The 19,571-nt window shown below is 38.0% G+C and overlaps 1 protein-coding gene across 1 annotated transcript; it reads left to right on the top strand.

The window, feature by feature from the left end:
* Positions 1 to 9,550: 9,550 nt before the first annotated feature.
* LOC133290520 (UPF0481 protein At3g47200-like) lies at positions 9,551 to 10,696 on the top strand. The gene has a single exon (XM_061488610.1). The coding sequence runs from the start codon at positions 9,551 to 9,553 to the stop codon at positions 10,694 to 10,696; it is 1,146 nt and encodes a 381-aa protein (XP_061344594.1).
* Positions 10,697 to 19,571: the final 8,875 nt, after the last annotated feature.

The following is a 19,571-nucleotide window of genomic DNA, read 5'->3' as shown; positions in this document are numbered from 1 at the left end:
AAAGAAATATAACGAAATAATGTGATACTAAGTAATTATAATATTTAAACCCCGAAATATTATTATCATCGTCTCACTCTCACCTCATATATATATATATATATAGAGGTAGGATCCTTTGACATCAGTGTCAAATTTGAAATTTGACAACTCATTTAAAAGTCGTTAGATCAAAAAAGATCAACGACTCTAATTTGTAAGCATGTGACACCATTGATCTTTTTTTATCTAACGACTTTCAGATGAGGTGTCAAACTTCAAATTTGACCCTGGTGACAAAGTATCCTACTTCATATATATATATATATATATATATATATATATATATATATATATATATATATATATATATATATAGGGGTAGGATCCTTTGACATCGTATAAAATTTTAAGTTTGATATTTTATCTGAAAGTTGTTATATAAAAAAAGATCAATGATATCACGTGCTTATAAATTAGAGCCGTTGATTTTTTTTATCTAACGACTCTCAGATGAGTGTCAAACTTAGAATTTAACAACCACATAAAAGGAATATATAAAATTGGGGGTTAACCTATTACCTGTTCGCTTTAGGGATGCAGCTGTCTTTTTTATTTGTTTTTGGAAACTGTGCGGAATTAGGCAAAGAGGGACAGAGCAGGAAACAGAGTAGCGAATGAGGAAGAGAGACATGACGTCCTGCAAAGTGGCGTTGTCATTAGTAATTGCAAAACCTACGCAATGTAACAAGAAACGGTGCTACGTGGGCGTTTATTATACGGATTTTATAATTCTTAAAGTTACACCAAAATTTAATTTGTAGAAATAAAAAATAGTAAATGAAGCTCAGTCAACTATCACCTGATAGTAAATCGCTAAGGGAGCGTTAGATTGAGGAGAAATTTTATGAATAATAAAGAAATGTTATTAATAGGGAAATAGGAAGGAAATGAGTTTGATAGGAAAATATAAAAAAAGTTGTTTGGTAGAAAAAAATTTACTGGAGAAATTAAGCAACTTTTATGGAATCTATGTTTGGTGGTAGGTAAAATATAGATAGGAAAAAAAAGCAAACTTTACAAAAATAACCCTGTTTTAAACGTTGAGAAAGATAAATGAATGGTTCAAGTATTGAACCACCTCCTCTTCCCACAGTCCCTCCTCTGCCATGCATGGAACATTGTAAGCTTAATACCGAACTCCTTCGCAACCTTTATGAGCTCTTCTTCAGCCTTGTACAATGCCCAAGCAGCAGAGAGCCGGCCAGCATCTTTTCCTGAGTCTGCGTATCCTATCTTAACTTCTTGTTTTCCATTGATATGGTTTCTGTACCAATCTATAAAGAATAGACGTGCTACCGCAGCAGGAGCAGCCTCAAGATCAGCGAGCTTCTCAAACAATGGGACAACCCTTATTTAATGGCTGCTTGACATGACATTCACGTTGTAACAGTTCTACAGCAAGCACATCAGATGGAGGGCACGCTCGTCATTATAAATGAAACCTATATCACCATTTACCTAGCTAAAGTCAAATACCATATATCAACAAGGATTTTTTAGCCGGCTCTCTGCCTCAGATGGACGTCTTTATTGGTTTGGTGGCTATCTCATTTAGGTGGCAAAATTTTCAGAAACTTAAAACCAAACGAAGGCAAACAATTAACCCACTTCTCACTTACTCATTTATCTCAATATTTCCCTCCAACCAAACACCCCCTAATAGATCTCAAGAATCTATTACATTCCGTACATTTTGGAAAATCAATTGTACTCAGTCGTAAAAATTTCTAACTAAATATAGTAACTTAACTCGGTAAAAATATAGTAGTTAAAACTCAACAAAAAAATTAAAGAGAAAAACAATATATAGATAAAAAAAATCATGATAATGCTTTCTCAGTAACAATATATGAGAAAATAGAGTTACATATTTAAAAGAAATCATTTTATTAATAACATTTTGAGCTTTTAAAATAAATCCTATATTTAAAATAATAAAATCCACATGAGTAACTGTCACTAAAAAAATGAATGAAAGTAATAGGTCCTTTTGAATTTTATAATAATTACTAGATCACTTAAATCTTTTTCAAATTTAAACTTATTCATATTATATGTACTATAAAATCAGGTCTACTTGATATAAAATTTTGACTGGCACCTTTTTTTTTATTTACTCTTTAGCTTTACAATTTTCCTGAGAAATGGAAAAAATAAAACAAAAATAAGTATTAAGAAGTGTGTTTCTTTTCTTACTTTACCCCCACCCCCAAGTAAATAAAAAAAAAAAAAGTATAAACTTTTGATGGAAAAAATGTGTGCCAATTATTAGAAAAACTTTTAGGTGGTGTTTGCCTGGCCTCTTTACAAAATTTTCCTATGCAAGTGACACAAGGATTCCAGAAAGCCAGTGTTTGGTGGAATAGATTCAGACAAAAAGCCAGCATTCCAAAATACACAGCTTTTTCAATTGGATAGGAAAAAGCTATCTTTCGGTACTGTTAGAAAAGCTATCTCGTATGTGATTTTTTGTAAAACCACAGCTTTTTCACTGTTTGTGAAAGGGTGAGAGTTCAAGCGAATGAGCTGATAGGCTTTCAAAGTTTAAAATATTTTTGAAGCCATCAAAATGATTTTCAACCTGTCAATTCTTAACTTTGACACAACTTTAAAAAATAAAATTAAATACAAGGTTATTTTCGTAAAACTAACTTATTTTCCCATCTATATTTTATCTACAACCAAACATAGATTTCATAAAAGTTATCTAATTTTCCCAGTAAAATTTTTCCCAACCAAACAACTTTTTTTTACATTTTCCTACCTATCTCACTTTTCAACCATTTTTCTATCTATAACATTTCTCCATCATTCATAGAATTTCTCCTCAACCAAACGCCCCCTTATATGAACTCACATTAATAAATATTTTATCTTATTGTCATAAAACGAGCAGACACACATACTAAAAAAATATTAATCGTAACAAATAAGTGATATAAAATTGTTGCTTTTGGTATTTATTTATTTTTTAAATATTATAATTGGTTTATCGCTTCTCGGGGCAGGTCCAGGATTAAGACTTTAAACCCTTCCCAAAAGTGATACTGGAGAGGATCGAACACATGCTTTCATCTTCACCTGCTCAGCTCTCATGCGCCAACTGAGCTATTGTCATTTGGTTGGTATTTTATTTTAGAAATTTAGTTGGACACAGCTAAGCATTAAAAAAAATTATCTGACAAGTAATAACGAGTTTTGAGTCTTTGACTCACAGCAAAGATAGCTTGCCGTTTCCATCTTCAATGCTTCCATATATACATATTAAATTGCAATTTGTCACTAATAACATTTTAAAAATTAAATTTTTTTTCCAGTTACTGCAGATAAATTATTTACGATAAGTCTAATATGACATCATTTTGGGATGGAAATCGTGGTATTTTTGTAAATTTAATTATTTCAAAATTATTATAGTCTTTATAATTATAATTTTTTAATTCTAAAATGACGTCTTTTTGAGAATAAATACAGATAACTTATCTGCAATAACTGAACAAATATTTGCAATAACTGAACAAATATTTTCTGTTAAATTAATCACAAAAACCTCAAGTTGTAGATAAATTAGTTTAGTTGAATATTTTGGAAGTTCAATTAGAGTTTGACTAAACTGGGAACATGCATGACCAACTCATCACTGATTGAACAGGATGGCGTAGTCCGATTTTTAAACCATTACTTATCAAAGTCGTTAAAAAAGTATATTTAATTATTTATTATCACGATGCATAGTTAAAATTGTATATTTATTAACAAAAAAAAAAAAAGTTGTTAAAACCGTGAGAGATCCTTTTTTTAAGATCCATTGATAGTATAGAAATTATTTCATATACTCGTATGACTCGACGTAAGGTTGAGGCCTGAGGGTATCTGCTTACGTACCGATACATGATGCACCTCTTACACTTCTTGTTTCATCTGTATTTAAAGGGGTATCTTAGTTGCTCAGGCACATATCACCCATTGCTGCTACTCTCTTTCTTTCTTTCTTTATATTTTGTTTCTTTTTCTTCTTCCTTCATAATCATTCCTCTCTTCTAAGGAGCTAGCTACATATATACCCTTGTTTCAATTTTATCCTTCCTATCTAGTCACTCTTTCAAGATGGCCAATGAACCAAACCAAGACATGGCCAGTGAACCAAACAAAGACATGGGTAATGAACCAAACCAAGATGTTAAAAAGTGGAATCAACCTGTGTTAGAGTCGATGAAATCTGTCTACAGTAAATATTATGATAAAACATGTAGCATTTCGGTCGTTCCAGAACGACTTAAAGAATTGAATGAGGATGCTTACATGCCAAAGGTTGTCTCCATTGGACCCCGATTCAGGGGAACCAAAGAAGACCTGCTGCTCATGGAAAAGATCAAATTGCAATGCATGTCCTCTCTCCTTCATCGAAGTAATGACATGGAGGCGCAAGATTGCTTCGAGAAATGCAGCGATTCCATTTTGAAATTAGAGGAAAAGGTTCGAGCATGTTATGTGAATGTCATGAAACTCTCCAAGTAAGTCCTCAAAAGCTTAATTTGCTAGAAATATATAAAATAAAACCATTGATTAATTGGCACTTCACATGGAAACTTAAGCTGATGAGTTGAATTAATTGTTTACCATGGTATAAGAACCAAGTGATCATGGAGTTATAAGTTTGATCATCATCGCTCCAAAATTTCCTGTGGAATTAAAGCAACACAAGGTAGAATAGAAAAATAAACTTAGTGCAATATTCACGTTTCAAGTTCAAAATATTTTGATGTGAGAGGTTAGTGTGTCAGATGAATATAATATGAAACTATTGATTGACGCTTCAATTGCAAGCACAAGCTGAACAATGCATTCATTCATTTATTTTGAATTGAAATTTCACTTTTGATTAGAAGAATAGGATAGTAAGAATTGATTTCTAAACCACAACTTCATCATAAAATCTCTTATGCCATGTCATACATCAACATTTCCAAAAACATAAGTGGTTGTTGAGTGAATGTATATAAATAATTTTTATATTATATTTCAAACAGGTATGAACTCTAACAGAAGTTGCTGTCATTCGCAGCTTGATGATATATCAAATTGGGTCTATTATATAGACCAAGATTTACAATTGGTTACATCAGGAAATCAGCTAAACTTAAGGAACAGAAAGCATAAATCAAGCTAATCTATTTACATCAGGAAATCAGCTAAACTTAAGGAACAGAAAGCATAAATCAAGCTAATCTATTTACATCAGGAAATCAGCTAAACTTAAGGAACAGAAAGCATAAATCAAGCTAATCTATTTACATCAGGAAATCAGCTAAAACTAAGGAACAGAAAGCATAAATCAAGCTAATCTATTTTAATATACAAGGTAACAAACCGTGATAGTTACAATCAGGATCCTAACAAATTAATGCTACTCTAATACTCCCCCTCAAGGTGGAGCATGGAGGGAGGAGATGCCCAACTTGGAAGTCAAAAAATCGAATTGTTTGGATCCAAGTGCTTTGGTCATAATATCTGCGGGTTGAGAACTAGTGGGGATATGTTGAGTAGAAATAGTCTTGCTGAGAAGATAGTCCCGAACAAAATGGCAATCTAACTCGATATGCTTGGTACGCTCATGGAACACTGGATTAGAAGCAATATGAATAGCAGACTGACTGTCACAAAACAGTTGCATAGGGGCTGCATGAGGAATATCAAGAGAGCTGAGAAAAGACTTTAACCAAATAAGCTCAGAAGTCGCAGCTGCCATGGCACGGTATTCAGCTTCAGCAGAGGAGCGGGATATTGGGTTTTGCTTCTTGGTTTTCCAAGAAATAGGAGAATGTCCAAGAGTAACAAAATAACCAGTGACTGATTTTCGAGTCAAGGGACAACTAGCCCAATCCGAATCACAATAGGCACGAAGAAGAAGATCACTGTCAGATCGAAGAAGGAGTCCTTGGCCAGGATTGGACTTAATGTACCGAAGAACACGAATAGCCGCATCGTAATGTATCTGCATAGGATGCTGCAAAAACTGAGAAAGTGTGTGAACTGCATAACTAAGTTCTGGTCGTGTAATCGTGAGATATACAAGACGGCCAACAATACGTCTATAACGTTTAGGATCATCAAACGGAGGTCCTTCAGCAAGAGCAAGCTTGTGATTGGGATCCATAGGATAAGCAACCGGTTTACAACTTTGAAGTCCACATTCCTTAAGAATATCCAAAGCAAATTTGCGTTGAGTAAGAAACAAACCGGTCTTGCTTCGAGCAAATTCAATGCCAAGAAAATACTTGAGGGGACCAAGATCTTTGATTTTAAACCAGGTTTGTAAATGAGCTTTGACACGGTCACAGAGAGAAGGATCACTACCTGCCAACAAAATATCATCTACATAGACAAGTATAGCAACATAATGGGAACCAGTCGAGTAAGTGAACAACGTATAATCAGCACGAGACTGAACAAAGCCGAAACTGAGGAGAGAACTACGAAGCTTAGCAAACCAATTTCGTGGGGATTGCTTGAGACCATAAAGTGAACGTTGAAGCTTACAGGCGTGACCAGACTTGGTTTGGGAGAAACCGGGAGGAAAACGCATAAAGACTTCTTCATCCAAATCGCCATGGAGAAAGGCATTTTGAACATCCAGCTGAAAAATGCTCCATTTTCGAGCTACAGCTACAGATAAAAATGTACGCACACTTGTCATTTTAGCCACCGGTGCAAAAGTCTCAGTGTAATCTTCTCCTTCGATCTGATTGTTCCCAGCAATAACCAGACGCGCTTTATAGCGTTCAATGGTTCCATCAGAATTGTACTTGATGCGGTACACCCACTTACATGGAATAGCTTTCTTACCAGAAGGGAGAGGTTGAATTTGCCAAGTATGATTGGCTTCCAATGCATCAATTTCGGCTTGCATGGCTTTCTGCCAATGAGGATATTGCATAGCCTCTTTAAATGATTTGGGTTCCAGGTTACTATCCACGGCGGCAAGAAAAATCTGATGGTGCGAAGAAAATAATGCATTAGAAACATAATGATCAATGGAATATTGAATACCTGAGTCGATTGGAGAAGTGGAGAGACGAGGAAAGGGTGTAGTCATTGTGTTGCATACATAATCCTTTAAATGAGATGGGGGACGTCTGGCACGCTGTTCACGAATATCTGCCACAGATGCAGTGTTGGGTTCTGTCAACGGAACCGGTGAACCAGGGACATCCGTGGATGAAGTAATAGAACCCGGAACTGGGGAGGACGAACTCCCCCTGTCATCAAGCTCCGCTGTGGGAGTATCAATAGCAGTAACAGGTGCCACATCATAATCGGTGAAGACAGCTTGTGGTGACGGTACATGGACAGAAGGTGCAGATGAAGTTGCAGCCAATGGAAAAATAGTTTCATGAAATAAAACATCACGAGAAACAAATATTTCATGAGTGGAGATATCCATGACCTTCCATCCTTTTTTGTTGAAAGGGTAGCCAACAAACACACACTTACGGGAGCGAGGAGCGAACTTGTCATGTGGTTTGGGTAAAACAGTAGTGTAACATAAACTCCCAAAGACCCGTAAGTGATCATACTTTGGTGGAGTGCCATGCAAAACTTCATAGGGACACTGACCACCAAGGAGTGGAGTTGGTGTCCTGTTGATGAGGTGAGCAGCGGTCAAGATGCATTCTCCCCAAAGAGATATAGGTAAGTGACCATCAAAACGCAAAGCACGAGCCACGTTGAGGATGTGACGATGACGACGTTCAACGCGTCCATTTTGCTGTGGGGTGTAAGTGCATGATAATTGATGATGAATACCGTAGGATGAGAGAGCCTCTTGGACTACAGATGACAAAAATTCAGTCCCATTATCACTCTGAATTCGCTTAACAGATGCATCATATTGGGTGCGAACCAAGTGGAGAAACCGAAGTAAACATGTGGAAGTTTCAGTTTTATTGCGCATCAAAAAAATCCAAACATGTCTACTAAAATCATCGACTACAGATAAAAAATAGCGGGCACCAGTTGTAGATGCCATATGATATGGCCCCCATATATCACAGTGAAGTAAATCAAAAGGATGTAAACAACGTTTATTATTAATAGGAAAAGGACTTCGTGGTTGTTTGGCTTTACAACAAACGTCACAAGGAGCCAAATTGTTTGCATTGGAAATAAAAGGTAACAAAGATAAATAACGGGAAGATGGATGTCCTAGACGACGATGCCATAGTGCTGCAGAATCTGACGTACTGGCAACATGAGCAGAAGCTGATGATGCACACAATATATACACCCCTTCTCGTTCAACACCCGTTCCAATCGTCCTCTTCTGCTTTAGGTCCTGTATCAAACAAACAGAATTAACAAACAATGCCAAGCAAGACTGGCGCAGAAGCTGAGATACAGAAATCAAATTACAAGCCAACGAAGGGACATAAAGAACATTGGAGAGATGAAGAGAAGAGCCCAAAGTAATGCTGCCACATTGCGTAGCAATATCATGAACTCCATTCGGCAGTCCCACAGAACAAGGAGAAATAGAATGCACATTGGATAGATAGGAGAGTGTGCCCGTCATGTGTTGGGATGCACCACTGTCGATGATCCAAGATGGGTGTAAAATCTTACCCGTAAGTTTATCAACTGGAGGGGCAGAAGAGACAGCCAAGGACATGAGATGTTGTAGAACTTCTGGTGTAAAATCTGCCATGGAGATGGATGCTGATGACGGCTCAGAAGGAACCGAAGGCAGAGAAGTATGAGCAGCCCAATTTTCATAATTGGATTGTCCACGGAGGATGACCGTGGTGAGAACAGCACCAGGATTGTCGGATGGGTGCAGGTAAAAGGGTGACTTAGAATCAGAAACCTTGAAGGTTTTAGGTGCGGAAGTCATGATGAAAAAAAAAAAAATGAAGGCTTGTTGATCGTCAAGCTCTTGATACCATAACAGAAGTTGCTGTCATTCGCAGCTTGATGATATATCAAATTGGGTCTATTATATAGACCAAGATTTACAATTGGTTACATCAGGAAATCAGCTAAACTTAAGGAACAGAAAGCATAAATCAAGCTAATCTATTTACATCAGGAAATCAGCTAAACTTAAGGAACAGAAAGCATAAATCAAGCTAATCTATTTACATCAGGAAATCAGCTAAACTTAAGGAACAGAAAGCATAAATCAAGCTAATCTATTTACATCAGGAAATCAGCTAAAACTAAGGAACAGAAAGCATAAATCAAGCTAATCTATTTTACATCAGGAAATCAGCTAAACTTAAGGAACAGAAAGCATAAATCAAGCTAATCTATTTACATCAGGAAATCAGCTAAACTTAAGGAACAGAAAGCATAAATCAAGCTAATCTATTTACATCAGGAAATCAGCTAAAACTAAGGAACAGAAAGCATAAATCAAGCTAATCTATTTTAATATACAAGGTAACAAACCGTGATAGTTACAATCAGGATCCTAACAAATTAATGCTACTCTAATAAACTCACCAACGTTATGTTAGTGGATGGGTGTTTTTTGCTAGAGCTTCTCATATCCAACGATTTGAAATTGAATCATGAACTAAAAAGCAGCTCCAAGTATCCTAGTCCCGGACCTGAAGTGGTTAAAGACAAAGAGATCTTGTCTGATCTGTTACTGTTAGAGAACCAGATACCACTTATCGTTCTCCACGAGTTGTCTCAAACACTTTTCCCCAATGAGTTCACAGAGGCTCATGAACAAAGGGTGACAAGAATTAATGATCTTGCCTTGTCTCTCTTTGGCCACTCTCAGTTTGGGAACCCTGATGCACATCGTGCCCCTCACTTTCTTCAACTTGTCCACTCAATCATAGACAAAGCTATCAAAGTAAATGGTGAGGAAGTAGTGCAGATTCAGGAAACTCAGCAATACCTATCACATGTTGTCAAGAGTCATGTTGAGGTAAAACTGAAGTGTTGTGCAACAAGGCTCAAAGCTGCTGGGGTTACTATCACACTCCCAGATAGGGATAGAAGAAGGCATGTCATTCTGCAAGGGAACTGTTTTGGTCGTATGCTGATATGGTTTGGGAATATGCTCGTGAATAGGCATGTGAACATGCTTGATGTGGAAAAGACAAAGTTAGACTTTGACATAAAATTCAACAACGGGAAACTAGAAATTCCACAGCTGCATATCACGGGAACAACACAAGCCAGATGGCGCAATTTCATTGCTTTGGAACATCACAAAAAGAAATGGAAGAGCACAAGTGCCTTCAGCGGCAAGTGTACTTGGTCTGCAATGTTTTTTGATAGCTTGATATGTTGTGGGGCTGATGTTCAACTTCTGAAGGACAATGATATTATTGTGGATCATTTGAAGATGGGCAATAAAAAGCTAGAGACCTATTTCAGTACAATATCAAGGGGAGTTGACCATGAAATAGTTGATTCCAGATATATTAAAATATTTAATGATTTGAACAATTACTCCAGAGCAAATTTTTTCATAAGAATCTGCAAAATATGGTGGCATGATTTCAGATTCCGAGCAGAACAGTTCATCGAATTTATGGGGAGTGGCTATAACTTTGCAGCTATATTGTTATCTCTTCTCGCTATTCCGCAGACTATTTATGCAATCCTCCCCTATTATCGTCCCAGTCATGCTCATTGATCAAAGTCTTTGTGTTTTCAATCCTTTTGTCTGCAAAGGGGAAACCATTATCTATTCTGATTTGTGACCTTTAATTAATTTCTTATTTCATTGTCAAGTGCAACCACAACCTTATTGTTATAGTGGCGTCTGCTCTTGCTGTTCTGCAGGCTGTTTATGCAATCCTTGCCTATTTTAATTTCTTATATTTTCTTGTATCATTTCAATAAATAATTTATTGTATCACTTCACACTTCTGATATGTCCATATATGTGTCTGGAGAATACCTTCTTCTTTTTCTTTTTTCCCGTAACAACCCAATTTTCCAAATCCAACAGATTAAAATCTCACTTGGCAGATGTTGGAAATCGACGATCACACAGAATCAAGAAAACAGAAAAAAGTGATAAGAGTAGAGAGATTAGACATAGCAATTTATCCTGGTTCATCAAATATAGGCTACGTCCAGTTAGTCTATACTATATTCACCTCACCGCCACTCGTTACAAGTCACTCGGTTTACAAGGCATACCTCAGTTGCCTTTCTGCTGACCCCGACAACTAGGGTCTTCATCAACATGCGAAGTATGAGCCATATCCAATATTCTCCCACTTGGTGAATGATTCACATGTTTCTTCAATCCCAATGCAGCTGTACACCATTCAAACTTCTCTGAAGTCACTGCCTTGGTCAGAAAATCAGCATTGTTGACCTTTGTGTCAACCTTCTCCAGCAATACAACCTTGTCTTCAATCTTCTCTCTGATGAAGTGATATTGTATGCCGATATGCTTGGTCCTAGCATGAAAACCTGGGTTCTTAGCCAACAAAACGACGCTTTGACTGTCACACCCAACGATCATCTCTCCTTGTACAAAGCCAAGCTCTTTGCACAACCTCCGTAACCAAATAGCCTCCTTAACAGCATGTGTCAACGCCATGTACTCAGCCTCTGTAGAAGATAAAGCAACAGTGCTCTGTCTCTTACTCATCCAACTGATAGCTCCGCCAAATAAAGAAACAACATATCCACTTGTAGACCTTCTACTATCAATGTCACCTCCCCAATCAACATCCACAAAGCATCTCAGCTCTAGTAATGCCTGTCCCCTTGAGCCCTTCACGCCTTCATAGAATAACCCAAGGTCAGACGTACCACGAAGATAACGGAACACACGCTTCATAGCCGTCCAATGCTCATTTCCTGGCTTGGACATATACCTGCCCAATACTCCCACTGCTTGAGCAATATCAGGTCGAGTACAAATCATGGCATACATCAGACTCCCAACAGCACTAGCATAAGGAACTGACGCCATCTCTTCTTTTTCTTCTTCAGTCTTGGGACACTGGTCAGCCGATAACTTAGAACCAGTAGACATGGGAGTCAACACAGGCTTGCAGTCAGTCATCTTGAATTTCTTCAGAACATCTTCTATGTACTTCTGCTGACTTAACCATAATCTTCTTTTGTCACGCTCCCTCTTAATCTGCATACCCAAGATCACATTTGCAGCGCCTAGATCTTTCATTTCAAACTGCTTTGCTAGCAGTCCTTTAACAGTTCTGATCATCTTCAAACTGTTTCCAACGAGTAATATGTCGTCAACATACAAAGTTAGAATAACAAAGTCACCTTCTAACCTTTTCACATAAACACAGTGATCAGCATCACAACGCCAAGCTTCAGCACATAAGTGTCGAACTTCATGTACCACATCCTCGGGGACTGCTTCAGGCCATACAAAGATTTATTCAGCTTGCAGACTAGCTCCTCTTTGCCTCTTGCAATGAACCTCTCTAGTTGCGTCATGAAAATAACCTCCTCCAAATCACCATGAAGGAAAGTCGTCTTCACATCCAGCTGCTTCACCTCTAGGTCATATGCAGTTGCTACAGACAAAACCAGTCTTATGGAATTTAACTTTGCAACAGGTGAAAATACCTCACCATAATCAACCCCTTCTGTCTGTGAATATCTCTTTGCAACCAATCGAGCCTTGTAGCGCTCAATCTCCCAATTGGCACCAACCTTCTTCTTGAACACCCACTTGCAACCAATTGCTTTTCGATCTGCAGGTAGATTTACCAAACTCCAAGTTTGATTTTTCATCAGAGATTTCATCTCTTCTTTCATAGCTTCCTCCCACTATTTGGCATCCTCCGAGCTCCTCGCATGTTTTACAGTGCTCGGATCATCACCTGTAATACTAAATGCACAAACATCATCACTAGCACACAGGATATAATTTTCAGGTGTATACCTCTCAGATGGTCTTCTTTCCCTCGTGGATCTCCTCAGCACTGGTGCTTCAACCTCAGCCTCGGTTTCAGAAAATTCGTCCTCTACCTCGTTATATTCAGCAGCTTCAGAATTCAAATTTCCCAGTTCAACTTGTGAGTTTACTGTATCCTCTTTCAAACCCACATCCAACTCCATCGTCTGTGACTTTTCAGGAGCTTCAGGAAAAATTTGATTCAACTTAGATTCCCTGAATACAACGTCTCTGCTGTAAGTTACACTTCTAGTATCCGGATTCCACAACTTATAACTTTTGACGCCATCCTTGTACCCAATAAAGATACACTTTTCAGATTTACTGTCAAGCTTGCTTCTTTTCTCCTTGGGTACGTGCATATATGCTTCACAGCCAAACACTCTGACATGAGATACGTCTGGCCTTTTTCCAAACAGTGTTTCATACAGAGTCTTCTCCTTCAAGGCCGATATAGGAGATCTATTCTTCAGATAACAAGCAGTAGCCACCACCTCCGCCCAAAACTCAGCTGCCAAGCCTGCACCACTCAGCATACTCCGTGCTTTCTCCATGAGAGATCGATTCAACCTTTCTGCCACCCCATTTTGTTGAGGTGAGTAGGGTGTAGTCTTCTATCTTACAATCTCATTGCTCGCACAAAACTGGTCAAATTTTGTTGAACAGAATTCCCCTCCATTGTCAGGCGGGTCCAGGGGGAAGCCCGTGGCGGGGAGCTACCACCAATGAGCTAAGGCTACACCAACCGTAGCAAGTGGGTCCGACACCACATCTCAACCCAAAACCTTAAGGCATTGGGTTCATGGGTCCCTTCTACTTATATACTCTTCACTTAGCCCATTACCAACCAATGTGGGACTCATCACACTTGAATATCCCAATAATCTCCCCCTTATGTGTGAAACCCACCATTGGTATGCTCCCCCCTCAACCGAGTACCCCAAGCGCAAAGTACTCGACCCGCCTCCTAGCCAATCACCAGGCTAGCTCGAGTCCAACCCGACTCTGATACCATTGTCAGGCGGGTCCAAGAGAAGCCCGTGGCGGGGGCACCACCAATGAGCTAAGGCTACACCAAGTATACCAAGTGGGTCCGACACCACATCTCAACCCAAAACCTTAAGGCATTGGGTTCATGGGTCCATCCACTTATATACTCTTTACTTAGCTCATTACCAACCAATATGGAACTCATCACACTTGAATATCTCAACAATCTCCCCCTCAAGTGTGAAACCCAACATTGATATGCTCCCCCTCAACCGAGTACTCCTGGCCCAAGTACTCAACCCGCCTCCTAGCCAATCACCAGGCTAGCTCGAACCCAACCCGGCTCTGATACCATTGTCAGTTCTCAGGACCTTGATTTTTTGATCAAACTGATTTTCCACCAAAGCCTTGAACTCACAGAGTTTATCGAACACTTCATCCTTGTTGCGCAAGAAATATAACCACACATATCTTGAAAAATCATCAGTAAAAGAAACATAATACCTTGATTTTCAATGTGATGCTACAGGTGTGGGGCCAAACACGTCGCTGTGTATCAGGTCCAGAATCCACTCAGCTCTTCCTCCTATGGAATCAAAAGATACCCGATTTTGCTTCCCTTGCAGGAAATGCTCGCAAAATCCAAACCCCATAGAGCAGCTCGGAATTCCATCCACTAACTTCTTTGATGTTAGAGTCTCCAGACTTTTTCCTCCAATATGCCCCAGCCTCCTATGCCATAACATAGCAGTGTCCTCCTCCGCCTGTTCTGAAACATAGCTTTCACCACTGAATACTGTGCTACCCAACAGTTTCCACAATTTACCATGACGCTCTCCTCGTGCAATAACGAAAGCTCCTCGAGTCAGCTTGCAAGAATACTTGTCACTGCTAAAATTAATACCAGCATCTGCCATACTACCAACGGAGATCAGATTTCTGGTAAGCCCCGGAATATGCATCACACCTGGCAGATTCTTGACTGTCCCGTCACTCATCTTCAACTTTACCTTCCCACGCCCCACTATTGCATGAGTCGTGTCATCTCCCATTCTAACTGTACCGCCAGAATATGATTCATAGGTGCAGAACCATTCCCTATGAGGTGTCATATGAAACGATGCTCCAGTGTCAATAATCCAGTCATTACAGTCACTATGACTGTCAAACGCCATGTACAGGTCCCCTGTACTATCATCATCATCCTTCTTTGTACCCGAAGCAGAAGATTGTGAATCATCCCGCTTCTCAGGACCTACGCTTTTACTTCGGCAATTCCTTCTTAGATGTCCAACATGTTTGCACCTCCAACGCCTCATTTCAAATTTATCAGATTTATCACGGGACTTTGATCATCCCCTCGATCTTCCTCTGTGACCAGACTTTGATCTGTCACCACTCCTTCCTCTAGCAACCAGAGCCTCATTGCTAGTACCTTCAGAACCTACCATTCTCATCTCCTCAGACAATAAGGCAGCAACAACCGTCTCGAACGATAGTTTATTAACACCAGTACCAATTGACACAATGATGTGCTCCCAAGAGTTGGGCAGTGAAGGTGCAAGCTTTGTCTTCCTCATCCAGGTTGATGTCTATAGAAGAAAGTTGTGCACAAATAGTATTAAATTCATTTAAATGTGCAGAAAAGGAATCACCTTCGCTCATCCGCAGATTATACAGCCTCCTTCGCAGGAACAGCTTGTTCACGAGTGACTTGCTTTGATAGAGACCTCCCAGCTTCGTCCAGAGATCCTTCGCGGTCTTCTCAGAAGTTACGTTCACCAGAAAATTATCTGCCAGGCATAACTAGATCAGGCTTTGCGCCTTTCGATCGTCTCTGGTCCACGCCTTCTACTCCTTCGACTCGTCGTCACCTGACGTTTCATCACCGACATGTTTCGTTGGTACCGATGGCTTATCATCTTCGATCATGTGCCACACGTCCCTGTCAACGAGCAGAGCCTCCATCTTCAGCTTCCATAACTCGAACCCTTTTCCTCTGAACTTTTCAACCTCGACCCGTGATTGGCCAGTCGACATCCTCTCCAGATCAATTTCGCAGTTTTCTCTATGCCAAGAAAAAACCCCAAATCGCGAAACCCCAAAATCTGTCACAGGAACCCTAGTCACAGAACCAAAGCTCTTAATACCAAATGTTGGTAATCGACAATCACACAGAATCGAGAAAAAATAAAAAAGAGATAAGAGTAGAGAGATTAGACACAACAATTTACCCTGGTTCACCCAATATAGGCTACGTTCAGCTTGTCTATACTATATTCACCTCACCGCCACTCGTTACAAGTCACTCGGTTTACAAGGCAAATATAAATAGGATTAGAAAACCCTAACAACAGCTATTCATGGGCCCAAGCCCAAATTGCTAAGAAAATTACAATAAAACAGAGGCCCACAACAGTACTTAGCCTCTATGGGCCTGGGGGCGCTGCCCCCCGCCCCCCGTCGGGGCGCTGCTGCCGGAGCGGGACCCCAGTTGCCTTGCTGCTGACCCCGACAACTAGGGCCTTCATCAACATGCGAAGTATAGGCCATATCCAACAGTAGATATATATGAAACTAGTTGCAGGCTATATTTTCAGGCATCAAGAAAAATTATAGGTCTGTATCCAAAAAACGAAAAAGAAAAATTATAGGTCCGTTAATACATGAAGCAATAAAAGCAAATTCCTTCCGTTTTTAAAGCCCCATAATAAACTGGAACTCAATACAACTTGCTCTTGTTCATGGATGCTTAATTCCCAAGTTAACTAAACCTTTCAAGCATATTTAGTGTATCAAAACACTAATATAGGACAAAGACAATATAATGCTATGCTACACATCTACCATGCATTAGCACATTTACATGGAACATGGTATCACATAATCATTCATGCATGAGATAACAACATATTAATAATGGAATACATGAATATATAAACTAAAGTCTATCCATGATGGATCCAAATTTTTATATATGTTGTTCTGTCTTGGTGATAGAGATGTCAAGCTCAATGGACTGGTATGTTAATCTTGGATCTAGTGCCCTCTTCAAGGTATCTATGAAAGAGATACATTTGAGTCAAGCAGATCACTGTGCACAACGAATTAATAACGGCGTTAGCCAAAAAGGTGTGTGTGCGCACAGTGACAACATAACAGTAAGAGAGAGAGCGTAACATACCGTTAGGGTTTACCTTGTATTTATAGAGGTTACCTGTGGGTAGTATGATATGGGCCTTTGATGCCTCTGATAAGGGCTCAAGCCTGTTCGCTATGCTGTCGTACTAGGATTATTATCCTTGATAGATACTATCCGTAATTATAATTAATTCATATCTTAGAATGTTCATTATTGAGTCTACTGTGCCCTTGTGCGAATCCATAACATATGTATTCCCATAAAAAAAATTCACTTGACATATACTTCATAGAATAATTCCATGCTTTGCAGCCAAGTTACAACTAAGGTGGTGTTTGGCTGGCGTCTTTATCCAATTTTCCTAGGCAAGTGACACAAGGAATCCTGTTTTGACGTGTTTGGTTGGATGAGATTCAGACAAAAAGCCAGTCATCCAAAATGCGTAGGTTTTTCAATTGGATAGGAAAAAGATAGATTTCGGCACTGTTAGAAAAGCTTTTTGTTGTGGTTTTTTGTAAAACACAGAGCTAAACCACTGTTTGCGAATTTTTGTGAAGTAATTTTGTCTCACTTTTGTGAATTTCCCCAGTCAAGTTTGTCCCCACCAAACAACTTTTTTTTACATTTTCCTATCTATCTCACTTTCTTACCATTTCCCTATCAATTTTATTTTCCTAGATTTCAAAAAATTTCTCCTCAACCAAACGTCTCCTAAGATGATTTATTTTAGGGCTGTGGAATCCAATGCTTAGACCTATCAGATCATGCATGGAATCCGTCCAGTGCACGGTCAATGAGGTCATCTTGGTGTTATTAAAATTTGAGTAAATTTTGTACCCAAAAAAAAAATTAAATTAAATTGAGCAAGACTAATTGTACTTGCAAAATTAACTTTGCGCACTTATAGAATGGTACAGTGATTTTATGGAGCACAATTAAATATGATCAGAATAAATTAGGATGGGCTGCATTAATTCGTAGTTTATCACTTTTAAAATAAAACGTATTCTTAAGCAACTTTATTGTTTCATACATACAATTAACGCAGAAAAAAATAGAAATTTTATATGACAAAATTAACATCCTCAGTTGAAAAATAAATAAGGATAACTAATTTTTTATATTGTTCTATTTTTTTTAACTAGATAAAAAAAAGTATTGTTAAGAAATTGCAAAAAAATTATTTATTAAGAAATTGAAACTATTTACAAATAAATACGCAATAATAAATTTTTATAGAATAAATTCTTAAATAGGTCCTAAAAATATTTTTATTTTTATTTTGGTACAAAGGTCCTAAAAATTTAATGTTTTATCATATATACTAGAGCTTTTTAACAATTTTTATCACAAATAAATCCTACAAGATCTATAATAGCCACTCTAATTGCTGAAGGGAGGATTGTTAACCAACATAATTTTGTGGCATTTTTTAATATTTTAATTGTTAGTTAAATTTTATATTAGTTTTTTGTTTTTGATAAAATGATTTGACAGATAGTAAAAACAAAAAAACGTTTAGTCGTAAAGATTAAATCCCCACATTGGCACTATTATATAATAACATATATGGATGACATGACATGAAATTCAATTCACGATAGCAGTTATTATATACAGATTAAATAAAATCCCATTCACATTAGCAATATTAAATTCCTTGTAAATTTTAAAACCTAAATTCATATAGCAGTAGGAATCAAATTGACATGGACGATCAATGAGGTCGTCGTGGCGTTATTATAATTATATATAAATTTTGCTTGAAACATTTTTTAATTATTATATATGATTTTTTTGAAATAACTATATATGAAATTGAGTAAGAATAATGATACTTGCAAAAATATCTTTGCGTGTAGGGGTGCTAAACGAACCAGAGGCCTTTGGCTCGGCTCGTGAAGGTCTGACCTTAAATGTCTAAAATTGGTTGTTGGCACCAGACTTGAACTTGTATAAAAGTTCGTTTAATAAAAAGGCCTCAGACTCCAATTCAAAAGCTCGGCCTTAGAGCCTCTCAGGCTAGCCTAGTATATTATTATTATTTTTTATTTTTTATACTATTTGTAATAGCCCTATCTTTCTCCTCAATCCATTTCACCCCAGTTTATTGGTTAAACAGACTTTTTGAATTATTTTATTCTATATTATGTTGTTTGGATATATATTGAATTTATGAATATTTATGGAATTACTAGTGTTGTTGATTGTATATTCTGTTTGGATAAATTTTTGTTGTCTTATTTTTTCTAAACAGGCTAACAGGCTAAATTAGACTTTTAATTTTTATAAATAAGTCAGGCCACAGGCCTATAATTATATTTATATAACATGTAACAGGCTTGGTCAGGCTGACACATTTAAACACAGACTTAGCCTTTTAAGACCAAAGCTCAGCTTGGCTCGACCCGTTAACACCTCTATTTACGTGTGTTACAGTGATGGAAATGGAAAAAAAGAAGAGGGGGCGGGGGAAGTAAAAAACTT

This window comes from Gastrolobium bilobum, unplaced genomic scaffold, assembly GCF_033153095.1.
Source record: "Gastrolobium bilobum isolate Gb01-03AN ecotype WA unplaced genomic scaffold, APGP_CSIRO_Gbil_v1 utg56011, whole genome shotgun sequence".
Lineage (NCBI taxonomy): Eukaryota > Viridiplantae > Streptophyta > Magnoliopsida > Fabales > Fabaceae > Gastrolobium > Gastrolobium bilobum.
The sequence above is the reverse complement of the archived record's forward strand: the minus strand, read 5'-3'. Positions and strand labels throughout refer to the sequence as shown.